This window comes from Aythya ferina (genome assembly GCF_964211825.1).
Source record: "Aythya ferina genome assembly, chromosome: 25".
NCBI classification, from domain to species: domain Eukaryota; kingdom Metazoa; phylum Chordata; class Aves; order Anseriformes; family Anatidae; genus Aythya; species Aythya ferina.
The window spans coordinates 4,222,904-4,242,011 of NC_140323.1; the positions used below are offsets into that span (position 1 = coordinate 4,222,904).

Genomic DNA, 19,108 nt, shown 5'->3' on the forward strand with positions numbered 1-19,108 from the left:
TGGGGCTAGCACAACGCATCACCTGCGGTGCCAACGAGGTAATCTCGCCGAGCCTCCCGCGGCTGGGTTTGATGTGCGGTTTCTGTTTCTCAGGTAACAAGACAGAGAAATCCATCCCCGTTAAAGCTCAGACCCCCTCCTCTGTGCAGCTGGCGAATCTGACGCCGGGGATGGTGTACAAGCTGTGGGTATTCCCCATATGGTCTAGCCCCAGCGAGCACTCGTACATAACCTTTACCACCAGCTCAGGTGAGAGGGGCTCCAGCCCCAGGGCGCGTGTCCGCGGCATGTCACTGCGTGTCCACGGGGGCACCGGCGTGGTGGTGGGAGGGGATCGAGCACGGCGCAGCCCTCGCCCACCATCCCGTCCCTGCCCTGGTTAAGCAGCTGCCCGAGCAGCCAAAAAATCCCCGTCAGGGCGCAAGGAAGGGTTTGGAAGGAGGGCAGGGACCACGCTGGGGTCAGCACCTTGCTGTGTTTGAAGCCCCGCGGCTGCACGCGCACATCGCATCTCTTGGTGCCTTGGCGCACGGCCGGACCCCAGGGTAGTGCCACGCAGAGGTGAGGGGCAGCACTGGGGTGTTGTTTTTGCAGGCAGCCTCCTTTAGAGCCACGCACGGCGCATGCACAGGGCTTTTCAGCGAGATGCCAAGCAGGTCTGCTTCCCCCGGCAACTTTGCATTTAATTGCGCAAGCAATTTGCCAGGCTTATCACCTCGGTGATTTTCAGAGCTCCCTAATTATGGGCTTCCTACACTGCCCACTGGATGCCACAGAAGTGCCCTTACCGCCTTGCACAGGCGCTGAATCAGGCTTTCTGCATTTCTGGAGCTCCACCGTTCACACTCGAGGTTCAGTAAATCACAACCAGAACTTGCTTTGTGCCACCGGCGGGTTTTGCCGGAGGAATCTGTGCGCGCTGCTGTCAGAGTGGGGTCTGAACGCTGAAAAGCCAAGGAGCAAGCGGCACCGCAGCAGCCCACGCTGACAAATGCAGTAGGTAGAGGCTGCAATTTGCAAAGAACTGGAGTTGTTTTGCTAAGCCCCAGCCGCGTGGTGATGGAAAGCTCCAGCGCTTCCCAGGCTCTTTGCTGAAAAGCAAAATGTTCGTCCTTGGTGGGGGGGGTGGCTGCAGTGGGAGCAGCAGCCCTCCCCACCCCACCCCACGCATTCAGAGCCGTGACTCCAGCAATAATTCTCTGATACACTGGGCTGACACAGGGACAGGTGGCAGCTGCGAGTCCTCCTCCCTGCCTCCTGCTGCCCAGCATTGATAAAAAAACCAGCGCCCGCTGACCTTGGGCACGGCACGCAGTCTCTCCGGGGAGATGTGTTGCATTTTTGTCTGCTTCCAGCCCCTCACCTGACTCAGAAATCACCAGCAGCCTCCTCACCCACAGCGTGCAGCATCTTTTGGGATTGCTGCTCCCCGGTTCGGACCCGTCTCTTCTCTTTTCTTGCTTTCCCCCACATTGGGAGCCAGGGCAGAGGAGGCAGCCCCCTGTGCCACAGGTGCCAAGGGGCAGGGAATCATTAGGAAGGAAAAAAAAGCAGCAATATCCTCGGCTGATTGATGCTGGCCATCTCGGCGTGTCTATTTTCTGTAATTTAGGGGTTCCTACTGCTACTATTGAAACTAGAGCCTTGGCTGCCTTTGTCCCCGTGATGGAGGCTGAGCGGTGACCTGAGCCCCGGCACCGTGGGAGCCGCAGAGCTCTCGCCGTCCTTGCAGGCACAAGCGCTGCAGATCCATTTCTTCGCTGGCTGGATTCTGCTGACACGAGCGCTCGGCCCCCGCTGACAATCATATGCTGTCAGGAATGCTGTCGATAAAAAAGCCCTGTTCATTCCGCTTTTTGTTTTTAATGTTTTGCAAATAGCTCTTCTAATGGTTTCTTCAGCGTGAACGCGGATAAATACGCAGTCCGTGTGCACCACCACTTCTCTTCTGCTTAACTTGACAGCTCCGTCTCCCAACAGGGCTCTTCCCAACAGTAAATGACACTTCAGAAGTACAAATATAGCTTATAGAGCTTAATGTAAAGATATATTCTTTAAAAAAAAAAAAAAAAAGGTAAAACACTGGAAGGGGGAGCTGTGAGGGACTGGAGCTAGTGAGACTTCACACACCAACAGTAAATACCCGATGTCGCTGACCTGCTGCTGTTCTTCAGGCAGCTTTGCAATTGGCATATAAACTGTGACTGTTAGGTAACCCTTTTTTTTCTGCCACGAGATTGTAATTACTTTTTAAAAAGTCACCGCAGTTGCATTCCAAATCCATAGCTGTTTGATTGCGCAGCTGCTTTCCACTGCTTACCTTCGGCGCTGGCCTTACATTAGAGCAAATCCAAACGGCCCCTCTGACAGCCAGGTCCTTAATCCTCCCATGCTGAATGCTGCAATGACAGTCACTCGTTTACTCTCAATACACGATTGCTGTGCCTATAATTTTGTCGGCATGTGTTGCTTTTTTGGGAAGGATGGCAATTACACCTCTACCCTACTGGTGCCCCAATCCTGCTGCAGAGCCCCCTGGGGACTCGGTACCTTGAAGCCGCCCCCCTGCACACAACTCAGCCCCGACCCCGTGGCACGAAGCGCACCTCTCAGGCTGCTTTGGTGCTTCAGACCCTGCAGACCCCCTTAATTGTCCCTTAGCACTGCTTTATGCAGAAATCCCACCCCACCAGGCCTGCTAACCCGACCTCCTCCCGTTTCCAAGCTCTCCATTAGAGCTTCGTTCCCCCTTCCTCCCTGGGCACTCAGCTAATTGAATCCAGATCCCGGCTCCTTTCTGTTCTAATCTCATTCTCCCCCTTATAAAAGTGCATCTTCCTGCACCACGCAGCTCAGGTTGGTTTAAAGGCAAATATTGAGCGGGGCAGCGTTAAAGGGAAAAGCAGCACAGGAGAGCCGGGGTACCCCCAGGCAGCCCACCCCCACCAAAAAAGCAACACCAGCTCAGAGCGGTCTGCATCCGACACCATTTCTTTAGCAAACGGCCCTTCCTTGTCCTTCTCCTTTACCTGGGGATGTCCCCGGGCTGTGTTTTGGCTTCAAGTCCCTCCTGACAGCAGGGCTTAGGTTTCACCTTCAGGAAAGCCCCTGGTACCTTGGGGGCAGTCTGAAGGACCAAGTGCAGCCCCGAGTGCTGTTCTTTGGGAAGTTTACTGATTCAACCCCCTTTTAACGTCGTGGTCTCTGTGCCAAGAGCCTTCCATTTCCAGCACATCACCGGGGGGCTGCCTTTCCTGCTCCCTGTGTGAGCAGCTCCTTGTCCTCTGGGGCTGTTTTGAGCCAACCCAGGCGGTGCTGGGCACCCTCCGGGGGTGACTCCGGGGTTTTTGGCACTCTGGGGTTGGCGATGGGAACCAGCTGCAAACCCTCACCCCTGGTTGTAGCTCTCCCAAGCACTGGCCTGCCTCTCCAACCTCTTCTCGAGCTGTATCTGTGTCAGATCAGCCAAACACGGGCACAACCTTGTCTGCCAGGGCCGCCCCTCCGCTATCCATAGGAGGTGGTGGGTTTAAAATCAGATTATTTCAAGACAGGTACATGAGATGGTGGCTTGTGCTGCCTCAGCTCTGCCTGGGCGGTCTTGTTGGCTGGACTTGACTTAATTAATTAAACAAGGCAAAGCATCCAAGACAGCAGCACAGCCCTTCTCAGCACTCCGCAGCGCCAAAGCAGCCAATTCGGGTAGCAGCAGCAAGCTCATTTCAAGTAGTTTTTTGCCCCATGGACACCCATGAAGGATGCTCGCTGCACCGTCCTTCCCATTCTGGACAAACCCGACTAAGTCCCAGCTCGATCCCGTCCAGCTCTGACCTCCCCTGCTCGTGCCAGGCCGACCTCTCTCCGTTTGCTGCGCGGTCTGGTTAAATTTAGCCCCCCGCTGCGCTGAAGGTTATTTTCTCCTCTGCTCTGTCTTGCTGAATACGAAGCGCATGTCAATGAGAGCCAGAAAATGGCAGCTCGGTGCTATTTATAGGACACAGATTTGTCTGGCTGACCGTGCACGGGAGCTGCACGCAACAAGGCAGAGCACGTTCAGGGACAGGACACCTCTCCTTGCTTGGCGTCAGCCCCGTGGACACCTGGCAGCCTGGCAGGGCGATGGAGAGCTGCTCTAAAGACTTTCACGCGCTACCAGACCGCGGCGCAGCAAGCTGGGATGTCCCTCGAGGACCTGAGGCCAGGGCTCTGTGCCCACCTCATGCCCCAGCTCGTGTCTGGCCACGTCCCGCTGGCCTCCACGTCTCCTCGCCCAGCCTCCCGTGGCTGCTGGGACCCCGTGCCCACGGCAGGATGCGGTGCCCGTGCCCTCTGCAGCTCTCCTCGCTGTGGCAATGCGGGCTTCTCCAGCTCCAGGCTGCTGCTGAGCTCCTCAGGGCTGCTCAGCATCACTCCACACCAGGGATCGCATCCTGAGCTACGGTCCGGGCGCTTTTCTTTCAGCCCTTTTTGCAGAAGCTGCCTCCGAGGCGGCTTTCAGGCACAGGGACGCAAGATCAAATCTGTTACCCAGCTTCTTTTGCCATTATTTTCCACGCCCTTTTCTCACTGGTCTGTGCTAGGTTTTACTTTATGCCGTGACCCTTTGCTGTTTGCAGCTCCTGCTAAAACATTGAGTTGGCCTACCATTAAAAAAAAAGCCCCAGATCCCCGTGCTACAGTCTCGAATAACCCAGTCAGCACACACACAAACGCAGTGCTAAAGCCAGGTCCTTTTCAAACCCCTGGACTGAATCCTTCTGCTCATTTATTTCTCTCCATTGTCCGGGTCTTCCCTTATAGCTTTTATTTTCCCTTCAATTTTCCTCCCAGCCTACACCAAGAACCACGTGGACATCGCGACCCAGGGCTGGTTCATCGGGCTGATGTGTGCCATCGCTCTCCTGGTCCTCATTCTGCTGATCGTTTGCTTCATTAAGCGGAGCAGAGGAGGGAAGTACCCAGGTAAGAGCACCACACGGCAGCTTTTGTGCCCGTGGATTCAATATCCGCAGGTTTCCGGGGGCTAATGCAATTGTGCTGGGCTCAGATACACACCCGTGATTACAAGCACTTTCCTCCCTCTGTAGTGGGAACATTATTATTAGTGGGAAGCGTTTTAGTTAATTAAAGGTCAGCGAGGGCTCTGGGCTGCGCAGGAGGCACGTCGCGGAGCTGGACACCCCTGCTCTGCGTGACCTGACCCCTATCCTGCAAATCTGCTCGTCCCCATCTAGAAAGAGGCCTTCTCAGACAAAAGCCTTGTTCCATTTTTGCCAAGCGCAGCCAAGGCCTAAGAAAAGCCACCAACCTACACACCCCTCTCCGGCCACCTTCAGTGCCCGTGCCCTGGTGCCACCGCGGCAGTGGCTTTTGGGGACAAGCCCGCAAGGCTGCGGGGTTTTAGCGGGTCCCTGAGCCCTGTGGGCATTTCACAAAGCCTCTGCTGCTCCCCTGTGAAGCTTTCACCCTCCCTGCTGCTTCGTAACGCCCGTGTCGGGGCTGTGCTTGCTTCCAGTGCGAGACAATAAAGACGAGCACCTGAACCCCGAAGACAAGAACGTGGAGGACGGCTCCTTCGACTACAGGTACGCTCCCGCGCGGCATGCGGACCCCCGCCACCACGTCCCCCCATCTGCCCCGCTCCCCAGCCATCACAGACCTCACCACGCTACCCCTCCGCAGCCCCCCGGGGCCACGCAGCCTCCCCGGTTGTTTCTCCCCCCTTTCCTCCTCCTGCCTCCTTCTCTCCGCAAGTCCTGTGCCAAAGGGGCCGGGTCCTGCCCGAAGCCCCGGAGCTTTAAGCGAGCTGAGAGCCTGCTGTAAGGTTTCCTTCTGCCCCGTCCCTCAGCCTGGCAGGATCGGCCCTGGCGGAGAGCTGGGATTTTGGGACCTGGGACGGGGCTTTTAGGAAGTGCAGATCAACCCTCATGGCACACACGGAAAAAAAAAAAATACAAACCACAGAAGTCAGCTCCCGAAGCAGCCTGAGGAGATCTCGGGGGCATCGCCCCTCAGCTCAGCCACTCTCCTACTCGTAAGGCAGAACCCAGGGGAAAAACGCCCAAAGTTGTGTTTGGATCAGCTCTGAAAGCACGTGAGCTCGCTTACTTGGGGTCTGCCTGACTTCATATCGAGGCTTTTCCGTAAGGTCCCGGCGGAACCCCTCGGAAGCAGAGCTTGGAGATTAGCCCTGCTCCTGCCCAAAGCGCTCTGATTGCCCCTGAGCAGCCACTTTCAGGCCAAACGGCATCCTCTGAAGGGCAGCAGCCACTTCTCCTTCAGGATAAAAACCTCCTGGGAGGTTTCAGAGAGGCACCAGCATTCTCCCAGCCCTTTCAGTGCCACGCAGCTCTTGTGCCTCCGCTGCTGGGGGTGGCTGCCTGCAGGAGCAGGCACGGGGAACGCCAGAGCACTGCCCGCACCCCACAGACAGCAGAGATGCTCTGCAGCCTCTGAGCACCCCCAGCGTGCCGTGCTTCTCCTCCAAGAACTAAAAGGAACCTTTCCACGGGAGCTGGAAAAGCCCAAAGCCCAGTGAGGCTGGTGGGAGTTCTCCCTCCTGACTTCCAGCAGGGGTTAATTAAGCGCCCTGGCGTTACCCAAATTGATGTGGCCAGGATAAGGAAGAAGTTATTTAGGATTCAGGAAGGGATGTAACGGGGCACGTGTTCCACCAGACTTTGGGGGGAGCAAACTGAACGTACCTGCCTGCCCATAGGGCATAAAGGGAAATGGGACAGCTGCAGGCTTCCACGCCGCCCCGTTTGTATGGGCAGCAGTGTTAACTAGATTTCAGTAGGGACTGATTGTTTCAGAGGAAGTCATGAGCCCAAAGCTCCCCAGTTTTGTGATGGGAATGATGCAGAATAGATATAAACCCTCAGTGGGAACCCAGATAAGCACGCTGCAGGAATGGGTCACCTTTCTTTATCGCCTGCCACACTATGGGGTCAAAACCTTCAAGCCACGAATACAACGGCTTTCCTTAATACAGAAAAATAGTAATTTAACACAGAAAATGCATTGCTATTTTCCATACTTTGACCAAAGCAGCTCCCCTTAACTCCCTGAGTCATGGCAGGGATCCTCTTGGCCCCCCAGTTTGTGGGATGGGCTGACACCCGCAGCACAACAGTGCAGGCAGTGGGAAGGAGTGGGGTGAAGCCTTCATCCTACAACAGCAGCTCCTGCTGGGCCGAGTCTCAGCCTCTTCTTGGCAGCCCCGCTGCGTGCAGGCAGTGGAAGGGCACCAACAGGGAACGTGGGCACGGTTCCCACAGGAGTGACCAAGGTGCAGGAGGCTGCAGGGTTTGGCTTTGGGTTTTTGGGGTCATTACCCACAGGTGTGGGTTTTTTGCCACGTTACTGGCAGTGGATATAAGTTTTGGAGAAGGAATATCACAGAATATCACACGAGGAACGTGCCTTGGGAGGCATGGACTTGCTAAAGCAGGGCAAGATCCCCCCATCAGAGGGGGAAGGGGGCTCAACTTTTGGGACAGATCCTCCAAGATGCTCCAGCGTTTTTGATCCCCATCCCACAGACAAGACGGGGGGAAAAAAGCAGCCAAAGGAAAACCACCACCATGTCCGTGAGCTCTGCCCCCCGTCAGGACCACCAGGTTTCCTGGGAGAACGCCGCGAGGCTCCCAGCCAGGAGGCAGAAAGGAAGGTGAACTTGGAGGATTGATAGGAAACGCTGTTGGCTGATTAAGATTCAAAATGATTGCAGCGCTAGGCTCGAGGAGGGTGGCAATTAGTATTTCAAGCAAGGACAGGATCTGAGCTGACGTGAGCTCTGCCTCGGTTCCCCTCCCCACCTCCACATGGCATGTCTGAGACGCTCTCATCATATCTCACGTCCTTAATGCCCCGTGCATGCGACTTGCAAATCTCTGCAGCCTATAATTAAGAGATACTGTCACATCTTTCTGTTCCACTAACAGAATAATGGTTTTCCTGGGCAGAGGCTAAGCTGAGAAGCTTATTTTCAAAGCAGGAGACCATTATCCTTGGACAATGCTCTGTGCCCGTGACTGTGCCTCATTATACCAAATGCTCAAAGGCTGCACGTGGGGGAGCCGGCTGGAAACCTGGGCTGCCGGGAAGGGAAAGTTTTGTGTTTTTTTTTTACCTTCTGGGCTCCAGTTCGGCTCTGGCTCAGGACAGGGACCTGTGGCACAGTCCCACGCCCCGCAGGCAGCTCAGCACCCGGCGCAGCAGCGACCAGGCCCGGTGGACACGGTGCTGTCCCCAGCCCCATAAGGGGCACCAACGTCACCGCGGTGCGGGAACCCAGCAGAGGGATGGAGGGGACACCGGGAGGTCCCTTTGGGGCAGCCAAAGGTCCTTTTGGCGACCCAAAGAGCTCGTGGGCCACCTCTGCCATGCGCTGCTGCTCCGGATCGGCTCACCCAGCTCGGACCCTTCACCCGGCTCCATTTGGTATAACGAGGCAGTCGGCTCCATGAGGAATGCAGTGACTTTTCGTTTGGGTTTTTAGCACTGCCCCTGTGAATGCATACCTCATCATATCTCTCTCTGATCAGGCTCTTTCTGCTTCTCTCTGTTTTATTCCCATTCTTTCTTCTCCTTTTCACCTGGTCTATCCACATGGACCATGAAGGTCTCTTGAAAGGTAGGACCACGTGCTGCCAGAAATCCGGCACATTTAGCTTTTTTTTTTTTTTTTTTTTTTTTTTTCCCTTACTCCTTTTTGCAATTTGTTTCTTTCACAGCTGAAACTCTCCCTTCCCCTCCCTACCCCCATATACCCGCTTCCACCTAACACATTAAACAAGCCCTCCCCCCCCCCAACCTCCTGCTGGGCTCAGGGGTACCCCCGTGCCCCACCAGCTGCATTTTGCTCCGAGATGCTCCAGGGCACCCCCGAGCACCAGCCAGGCCCCCCCTCGGGCCGGTCCCTCCACGTGCAGCGGGACCTGGGGATGGTGGCAAGGGACACGAGCAAAAATGCTGGCTCCCAACCGCCCGGCACGCTCTGCCTCAGCCCTGAAAATCCTCCCTGTGGCTCCAGCCTCCCATCCCAATGATTTATGGCACTCAGGATGACGTTTCCCAAACGGTCACGAGCTGGGTGCTCTGGTCCTCTAATGCGCCCATCAGCAAACCCCACAGAAATCCATGTTAACAGGGTTATGTCGCATCACTGTGCTGATGAGGATCTGCTTCGCCCTCCTAATGCACTAACAGGATGAGCGGTGCTGGAGAGAGGTAAAACCAGGGGCAGGTGCGGGAAATGCAGTGCCGGGCTGTCTGGCACTGCAGAGCCCCCATTAGGGAAAAAACCTGGTTCTAGCTCCAGTTTCGACTGAACCCACCCCAAATCTTGGGAAAGGATGGTTTAAATGAAGGGGTCTGGGTTTTGCCACTCTCTGCTTGACATTAATTGGACTTTCTAACCACCAGTCCTGCTTGCAGACTGAATTCTCCCCCCTCCCGCCCTCCAGAAGGAGCCGCTTACAAAGCTAACGAGTTATTATTTATTGCGATGCCAAGTTAACACGAGGTCTCCGATACTGGGTTTGTATCACGGCTTAATTTCCAAAGTGCTGATGTAAGGAAACGCGGTACGAAGCTGCCGGCTGTGCTGTGGGACACCGAATTCCTCTCCCACTGTAGAGCTGCTGCCATTAAGGGAATGGCAAGGGAGAGACGTAACGCCTGCCCCGGGCTGCTCCCGTGGCTGAAGAGCTTTTTGCTCCTCGGCCCCGGCTGCATGTGAGCCGTGCCTCCATCAGACAGACCTTGGTGTGGGTGATGGAGATCCAAGGGGAGAGTCCTGAGATGCTCTTTTAATGAAAAATGGCCCCGAATTCAAGAGGCTACAGGAGACTTGTTTTTTCTTCTCAAAAAGCAAACAAACAGGAGGCTGAATTACTTTTGTGATTGATGACTCTGCTAATACGGCGCTGAAATAATAGAATTTTTTGACCACTTTTGAGAAAAGCAAAGAGCAGGGTAGAGTGCCACACCGGGAGGCGAGCCTGCCGAGGCCAGGACTAAAACAAAATGAAATACACAAAGAGACAGGAACGGTGGGGAGGAAAAAGCATTGAAGATACCTAAGTGATCTCTTTAGGTGTATTACACAATTTGCATGCTGAACAAGCTCAGACATGAACTAATGACTAATTGATATGAAAATTAATTTTTATACAAAGCAACCCACTCATCCCCGATGCAATCTTTATTTATGAGGTACCAGTCCTTGCCCTCCGGAGAGAAAACAGCTTTTCCCCAATTTTTTGCTAAAAGGTTTCTTTAAAAGGTTGCTTTTTCCTGCGGGTCAGACTATTTATTTTTCAGTGACCTGGCTTAATCTTTCTAAGTGAAAAAGAGAAAAGGGTAAAGAATTGAGCAAACAAGCTCAGATGCTCTGAAGTAAGCCTGGAAAGGTAAATTCCCACGAGTTTTGGACGCTGCACAGAACTTGGCATCCCGTGCGTGCCCCCTCGCAGTGCTTTGAGAGTTCTCCCCGTTGCATGGAGCTACCTAAACTGCAGAGCGGGGCTGTGCAGGGAAGGCTGGGAGCGAAGCTCACTAAACTGAGGTTACCCCAAGGTCGGCTAAAATGCTAGGAGAAAGAAAGAAAAGCAGCGACGACAAGGGAAGGGTATTTACAACGCGCACCCAGTTGGGCTGAGCTGAGCAACCGATGTCATCCGGGCATAAAAAATTGCGTTTTAAAAGGAAAATAGTGTGGAGGGTGGGCTCGCAGAAGCACCAAAAGGCAGCTGTGGGGTTTGGCCAGCGAGGTGGCTGTGTCCTGTCCCCACCACCCGGGGTGTTTGGAGGCGCCCACCTTCCTCCTGCCCCCGCTCAGCACAGCCGCCCGCTGGGTGTAGGTGTGAATATCCAGCCCTTGGCTTGTGGCCACCTCCCCTGCGAGCCCCGTTCTCAACCCTGGCTCTGTCTGTCTGTCTGTCTTGTGCCACCAGCGACGAAGACAACAAGCCCCTGCCCAACAGCCAGACGTCCCTGGACGGCACGATAAAGCAGCAGGAGAGCGACGACAGCTTGGTGGACTACGGCGAGGGGGGCGAGGGGCAGTTCAACGAGGACGGCTCCTTCATCGGGCAGTACACGGTGAAGAAAGACAAGGAGGAGACGGAAGGCAACGAGAGCTCGGAAGCCACGTCCCCAGTCAATGCTATCTACTCGCTGGCATAGCGCAGGACACTGGCACCACGAACAGCCCGAGGGGTTTGTAGTGGGCGGGGGGTTCACCAACAGCCGCCGCCGCCGCTACCTCCGACACAACCGTGTGAACAGCCGAGGACAGTAAAAAAAAAAAAAAAAAAAAAAAAAAAAAAAAAAAAAGAAAAAAAATAGAAAACAAAAAATAATCCAAGCAAACAGGCAGACCAGGTGGCTGCCAACGCCATCTTATCCTTCGCAAACAAGCAAATGGCAAGGACTCCCGAGGCGCGGATGGGCTGGAGCTGGAATCGGAGCTGAAGCGCGGGGCTGGAGGAGGCGCGGGGTGTGGGGTGCAGGAGCAGGGCACAGCCGGCTCCCCCAGGTCCTTTTTGTTCTTTCAGGAGGGAGCAAAAATTCTGTTTTAATATTTACAGGAAGGTTCCAAATAACTGGGAAAAAAAAAAGGAATTTGGGGGAGGGAAGAGGGCTGAGTAGAGCACTGAGAGTGTCATAAAGGCGTGAAAGAAAAGGAGAGCGGTCGATATTTGGGCACCACCGCCACGGCACAGTACTACGGTGATGTCCATCCTCACGCAGCACCTTGCCCATAGCCTCTCCCGAGCCTCCCTCCTGAAAGACCGAGCAGCACCTTGACTGGGAACCTGCTGGGACCGCGCCGTACCTCGTGTGGGTGCTGAGCCTCCATGTCCGTGTCCCCCGGGGGCCACGTACCACCTCCGGGTGGCTCGGGGAGGACGAGGAGCTGCGGACGAGCCGGGGGGGGTTGCTGGAGGATGGTCGAGTGCCGCTCACCCGCCGAGCCCGGGTGAGGCTTGCTCGCCAGGGTAACAGCACCGCTTGCCTGGGGAACCACAGGCAAACCATTTCCTTTTAGTCTTTGCTTTGTGAGAAGCTGGGGGAAAAGCGCCCCCCAGACCATGCCTGCTTTCTTTTAAAGGCGACTCCATAAACCTTATGTAGCAAAGAGGGAGTGGAAGCAGGACCGGCATTAACAAAGGATGAGGGGACCAGAAATTGCTTATTTATGAAAAAAAAAAAAAAAAAAATCAGGACAAATGACCACAAACACACACACACAGCCCCAACCACCCGGTCAGGCCGAGAAGCACCCGCGGGGACCGGGTGGCAGATCCCTGCCATCGCCCTGCGCTGCAGCTCCGGAGCCCGGTGGGGACACGGCCACGCGTCCCTTGGGGACAGCACCGAGCTCCTCGTCCCCCCCAGCAGCAGGGGATGCTCCAGGCCGTGTGTTCCCAGCCCAGCCCTCCTCCTCCTGTCTTACAGTGGCCTTTCCCCCCCCCCCTCTATCAATCAGCCTGAGAGACGCTTCCACGCGCGCGGACCCCGCCTCCGCTCCGTTATTTTTACATATCAAGAAAACGCAATTTAGGTCAAACCCGTTAGCACGCCGCAACCCAAGCGTCTCGGGTAGGAGTGCTCCTTCACATGCCTTACACAGCTTCGAACTTCCCGGGAAGTTTTAACGAACTGATCCTAACCCCCCCACACACACACCGCTTCCGCGCCCCTAAGGCGGCGGGCGACCCGCCGGCCCCGTAGGAGTAGGACACTGGGAGCCGTCCCAGCGGAGACCGCATGGATCCTTGTAGAGGGTAGAGTTTTCTAACAGCCAGCACGTAGTGGCCAACGCCGTGTGTATCCTCCCACTTCCTGCACTTTCGAAACCAAAGGTACCTTCGCAGAGAGAGATCGGATTTCTTCGGACCATTTCACGGACGTCGAATGATGTTAGGATGGATTTTTCTTTCGTTTCTTTCCTACGGAGGAGGGTTTTGTTCAGCTTAATGGATTAAATGCAATAGGATTAAAGCAATTATTCTTTTAGCTCGCAAAAGCTGGTTTGCTACGAAGACGTATTGCTAACGAGAATAATTCTACTACTATGGATTGCTCACATGTACTTTGCCACCTTCTTGAAGCTGCTAACGGCACAACGACCCTGCGCTTCGGGGAAGGGAGCCTGGGCCGGGGCAGCACCATGCAGAGAGAACGGGAGAGAGCTGGAAGGGAAGGGAGCAGCAGATGAGGTGGGTGCACCACCTAAGAAGGGAGCAGAGCCCCCTATAGCCGGGGTGCTGCTGCCCTGGGGCTGCTCAGGAGCCATCCACCAGGGTTGATGCGATCCCATCCCCACCGCTGCTGCCGATGCGCTTTAAGGCGTGCGTCCCCCAGCCCACCCAGCAGTCGCCTTCAGTTTTTAAGCAGACGCGTTCAGCTCGATGTAACGCGGCTCTCGGTCACGGGAATCGCCAACGTGACAGCCCACGGCTGTCCTTACAGCGGCGCTGAGTTTGCATAACGTGGAGAGAGCAACCTGCAGCCTTCGCCACCCAGCAGCGGGCTCTGGGCGCAGAAATTCTCCCTGCTTTGTCTCTCTGCTTAGCAGACCGGCTGCTCACGGGGACCAGGAATCTCTCGGCTACCACACGACATCTCCAACCCTCGAGGAAGCTGGTCAGGCACCCCTGGAAGCAGGGTGGTCTGTGCCGTGTGTCTGTGTTATGTGCCATCTGTACTAAAGCCTCCGTTTGTGTCCTGCCGTTAACCACAGCTTTACTCAGCAAACCTCTCCGGGTCCTGTTGGAAGCAGAGCAGCTCTCACCACGTGGGTTTTCGATGCATGCCCAGCACACCACGGCCTCGGCGAGCAGGGAAGGAGCTGGGCTCGGCCTGGCCAAGCCCCAGAAAGCTCTTACAGAAACACCAACGGGCTCTGAGCATCGCCTTGCTTGTGAGCACGCAGGCAAGGAAGGCGTTGCCTGCAGAGGGCCCGTGAATTACTTATGGGCTCGTATTGGCTGCATGTAAAATTACATCAAAATTGTAAGGTATAATGATTTTTTAACTATATTTCATTGCAACTTCCCCTAAAGTTTCAGCAGAGATCAGCAGGGAGGTGCAGGAGGGCTCAGACTCTCCCGCAATGTCCATCGAGGGGTCCCTGTCCCTTGCCAGGACCCGCACAGCTGCTCCAGAGCAGGGCACGCTCTGACCTCTTCTGCAAAAGATGCATCTTCATTAAGGAGCTGAATTAGGAGCAAACACTTAAAAATTTTAAAATATAGAGAGGTGAGCCAGACCCAAATCAAAGCGCTCTTAGAAGCTGGAGAAAAATAATTTGGGTCCAACTCCAACCTAGCAAATTTGAGCCTGTTTCTAGAAGAGCCTGAGCCCAAACCTCAGCCGTGCCGTGGATTTGGAGACCGGCTCTGCTGGGAGCATCCAGGCACGGCCCCCCCGAAACGCAGCACGTGGCTTCGTGACGTCCTTTGTGCGCACGGCCAGCTGGCACCGACCACAGGGGCACGAGCACGGGACAGCAGAGAGCAGCTGCTGCTTTGCTGTGGTCTTGAGGCTGCTCCTGTCCCCTCTGGAGTGACGCTGCAGTGAGACAGAGAAGCTGCGGGAACCACCACGATTCGGTACGAGCCCCCCAAAACCCTGCTCACGGAAACACCCAAAGCCCACCCCATCTGCAAGCCAGGTCCCAGCACCCCTACACTCACACCCCCTGTCCAGCGCTGCCTTCTTGCAGAGGAAAGCCCCAAGCCCACGCAGAGCAGCCACTTCTGCCCCTGGAGATGGATCTGGCCACGGGGAGCTGCTTTAAGCCTCTGGGTGAGAGGCAGCCCCCTGCTATGGGGCCAGGATGAGGGGACAGCCAGGCAGCAGCACCACTCAGCTGCCCCATCCATCCCCTGCCTGCCTCATCCATCCCATCCTGTCCTATCCCATCCATCCCATCCCCTCCATCCCGTCCCATCCCATCCTGTCCATCCCATCCCGTCCCATCCCATTCCTCCCATCCCTTTCCAGCAGCTGCCTCCCCTTGGTGCAGGTCCCCAGCGTAACGTCGCCGTGCCAGGCTTAATCGCGTACTAGCAGCAAACGGTTTCAGTTAAGCAATAAAAAATAAACCAACCTTGTAAACATCACAAATAATAATAAAAAAAACCCACCCACCTTCTCTTTCTTGCACTACGACCTGTTTTATTGAGGGAAATAACTGCTTTTCTGGTCCTAACAGAGCACCCGCTGCGTCAGTAGCTCCCCCTGCCCAGCACCACCCGTCTCTCCGTGTCCTTCGCCAGTGGGCATCGGGCTCTGGTTGTCCAACGCAGTCTAACCCCATGTCAGACACACCACAAACCTCTTCCTTTGCGGCTCAGAGTTCTCCATGTTTGTTTCTTCTGCTCACACCACAAAGAAAATACTGGGCTGTTTTGTTTTTCTTTCGTTTGTAAATATCTCTCCATCCATCCTCTCTGTAAAACCACCTGGTTGGTCTCAAGTATTCTATGTATTTATTTGCCTTTTTTTTTTTTTTTTAAAGCAAAAAAACACCCAAACACCTTTGTGTTAACCCACTCGTCCCAATGAGAAATGTGTATCTGAAGCTGTAAAATTAACACTTTACAGCCAGAAGATTTATGGACTCCAGAAAAAAAAGTGTTTAATATAAGGACTTATAAACTGACTGCATGAGAGGTGAAAGAAGGCCAAAATACTCAGATATCATTTTTTTGAATCACTGTAAAAAGAAAAGACTGGATTTTTTTGTATAGAGAACACTAAACATATAATAAAACATTGTTCAAAACTCACGCTAAGCCTGCGCTTCGTGTCCAGCAGCTTCCAGCCCCAGGCAGCCGGTGGCACCGCGCTGTCCCCCGGTGTCACCACCCAGCTTGGCCCCATCCGTGCCCCCAGCCCTTCCCCAGAAGCCCAGCCAGAGCCCTGAAATTGTGGTGGGACTCCGTAGGTTGAAAGTTGGACTCCATGACCTTGAAGGTCTTTTCCAGCCTAAATGTTTTTACGATTGTCTGAAAGGGGAGGTGGTGGCACAACGGGGCTGGGCCCCAGCCCAAAGCACCCTGCGTCCTTCCCACGTCTCGGTGGCCCAGCTGGGGAAAATGAGACCAAGCAGTTTGAAAACCTCAGCGTACTCCTTGCTACCCTGCACAGCCAGCCCTTGTGGTACCTCGGCAAAGCCCTGTGCCAGGACTCATGCCCTGCCTGCTCTGCTTTGGGAAGCATCGCCCCCAGCCAGGCGCAGGGGCTGAGCACAGAAGCAGCTCTGCGGGCTGCACGGGAGCACAAAACCCTCCCCAACCACTCGGAGGCCGATGAGGTGCAGCCAGCAGCAGCCTTTCCAGGCAGGGAAACCGAGGCACGGAGGTGTGAGGGTGCCAAGCCCAGAGCTTGCTCCACGCAGCCAGCCCAGCAGCCACGTCCAGTCCCCAACCACGCTGCAAACCACAGCTCTGCCTCCCTCCCAGTGCTGACCACAGCACGAACACCCTCAAGCAGTCCAGAGAAGCTGGAGCAGGGAGCCCCCACGGCCCAGCAAACATATGGGGGAGCATCAGGGTTTAACTCGAGCCCCCCTCCAGACCCAGCAGCTCCTGGCAGAGGAGCTGTGTCCCTCCCCGGGGCCATTCCTGCACTTCCCGGCCTTCCCTGCCTGCCCCCGAGGCTCCGGAGTGCTCTTAGCAGCAGCTCCCTCGTGCAAAGCCTTGCCGAGAATGGGCTGAAGGAAGGGGGAAACGCAAGGCTATTTCACTAATGAAGATGTAATTGCTGCGGTCCTCGCTAATAGGATGAGAGTATTAATGCTTCCTGCTCCAGAGCTGCGGCAGAGGCTTTATCCCCCCCTGCCCAACCCCGGAGGAAGAAAAGGATCCCTGCAGGTCCAGGAGAGCTCCCCAGCACTTACTGGGGCAGTGGAGGCTCCAGACGTCCTCAGTCCCCACCCTAAAGTCCTTTGGGATGTGGAAGGACAAAGCAGGAATCGCACTTAGCCTTGATGCAGAAGTTCACACCAGCTGGACCCCAGGGATCCCTTAAAACCTTTGGGGATCCCTGAAATCCCATAAAATCTTTGTCCTGTGTCCAAAGCAACAGGAACCGAGGGCTGAGCCTCCAAGTCCTGTGCAGGCGGAGAGCTCTGGGGCATCACAGGAGGGTGTCGGGTGGTGACACAGCCAAACGGGGCTTTAAAAACATCCCCAAACGACACCAGGACTCAGCCCAACACGGCCCCCCTGGCAACCTGGATTAGCAGCTGCCAAAAAATAACCGGCCTGATTTTGATTTCAGCTCCAGCCATCCTGCAGCACCCACACCCCGGTGTCTCCTGTCCCAGCAGAGGCACCGACCTTGCGGCCACCATCTCTGCTGCCCGTGGGCACCCGCTGCTGCTCCACCAACTCACAACCAAACCCCTCTGAACCAGGGGGGCTCAGCCAGGAGGACCCTAAATGAAACCTAAATCCCCTCGTTTTCCCACCCTGCTCACTCCCTGATAGACGCTGCCTGTTCCCATCGCTCATGTTGGAAAAAAAAAAATTTATTGCCCTGAAGTGAGTGAACGGGACCCATCCTCATCCTCACGATCGATGCAGGGAGAGACCCGCACGCATTAGTGCCCGGCCCTTTTTATGGCATTTGACAACACCCACCTCTCCCCTGACCTCTGCCTGCCCGCTGGGGCAGCAGGGCCTGGATCGATGCTGTCAGCCTGCCCCCATTGCCCTCGGAGGGGACAGCTCCAGCTCCACCCATCCCCGTCACTGTAGCTAAGAGGCATCCTCCATCAGCTCTGGAAAATATTCCAGGGAGCCCTTACGGAGCTGTTTCCCCCCCAGCTGCCATCGCTGTGGTCTCGGTGTCTGTCTGCATCAGGACAAACACCCGAGGGGCAGCGATGCCCTCGTAAGAAGCAGAGAAACCCCTGAGGAGCTGAGAGAGGGAGGAGAGGGGAGGAGAGGATCAGAGAGCAGCAGGACCACCCCCACTCCTCTGCCCTCCATCCGTGGGCAGGGGCACTTCACCTCCCCTGGGTTCCCTCCGCTCGGTGCCTCCACCAGTCCTGCTGGGCAGGCAGCAGCGTGCAGGATCTCACCCCGTTCTTCCTTTCTGTCCACCAAAAGTGAGTGGAAAAAACGACGTGTGCCATGCAGGGAGGGCTGGGAGCCCGCTGGCACGTTCACGCACACACCTCCGCCAGGCGCTGGTGCCCAGCACGGAACACCGGCCACCCCAGCAAGGGCTGCAGGAGGTTGCCGTGCCCAGTTTCTGCTGATCTCACCCCAAAACAGCAGCTGAGAGCAGAGGAGGGAGCGCAGGGCGAGGGAAGGACAGGGCGGACCATCGGGCGTCCTCCCCACCGTGCGCCCCGGCACGCTCCCTCCTGTGCCCGTCTGGCTGGAGGAGCCCGGACACCTGGAGCTTTGCCAATCAATAGAGATACTAATGCCTTAATTACTCCTCCGTAATTGCAGCCCATTAACCTGTGGACAGCCCGGTGCCCATTGATCTCCTTCCGTCATTAGCAGGGCTGTGCCGGGGCCGGGAGGGAGGGAAGGCTCGGGGCGGCCGTGCCACCTCCCCACCGCTCTGCTCCCGCTTCGGCCCGATGCGATCGGAACCGGCTCCTTCTCCCAGACCTCAGCGCCCGCAGGGTGTCACAGAGGAGGGCCTGGAGTGTCCCTGCCACGTCTCATAGCGTCCCAGCCCCCGTGCAGACCCCTCGTTTTGCAGCCGAGCTCTGCAAAGCCCCCGGCCCCCAGCGCACGGATCGGGTCCCACCTCTGACGGCGGCGCTTGGCTCAGCGGAGCTGCCCCAAATTTTTGCTAGAAAGCAACTTCCACGGCACCCACATAAACCTGGCGGTGTTCACACACAGCCACACGCATCAATTTTAACCGGGGGGGGCACACACACACACACGAGCCCGGCTATGTACGTACATAATTACACACATCCATGTAGCCCCGGGGGCGTGCGTATCTAGAAGAACACGCTCACGCGGCACAGGGGTGGGCGTCCCCGTTGAGACTCCCCCGGCTCAGAAAGGTCCCTTTTTTTCTTCTCCCACCCCCCAAGACTCTGGGCTGCTCA

The 19,108-nt window shown here is 55.9% G+C and overlaps 1 protein-coding gene across 16 annotated transcripts in view; it reads left to right on the plus strand.

The window, feature by feature from the left end:
- NFASC (neurofascin) overlaps positions 1–15,809 on the plus strand; it is a 114,745-nt gene extending 98,936 nt beyond the window's left edge. For 8 of the 16 annotated variants that reach the window (XM_084497606.1, XM_084497598.1, XM_084497612.1 and 5 more), the window contains 4 exons: positions 94–249; positions 4,831–4,962; positions 5,516–5,585; positions 10,962–15,809. In XM_084497606.1, the coding sequence (XP_084353732.1) occupies positions 94–249; positions 4,831–4,962; positions 5,516–5,585; positions 10,962–11,193 (590 nt within the window). In that variant the 3' untranslated portion in view covers positions 11,194–15,809. The remainder of the gene's footprint in view (positions 1–93; positions 250–4,830; positions 4,963–5,515; positions 5,586–10,961) is intronic. The other 8 variants (XM_084497611.1, XM_084497599.1, XM_084497600.1 and 5 more) reach the window with 1 other exon arrangement.
- Positions 15,810–19,108: the final 3,299 nt, after the last annotated feature.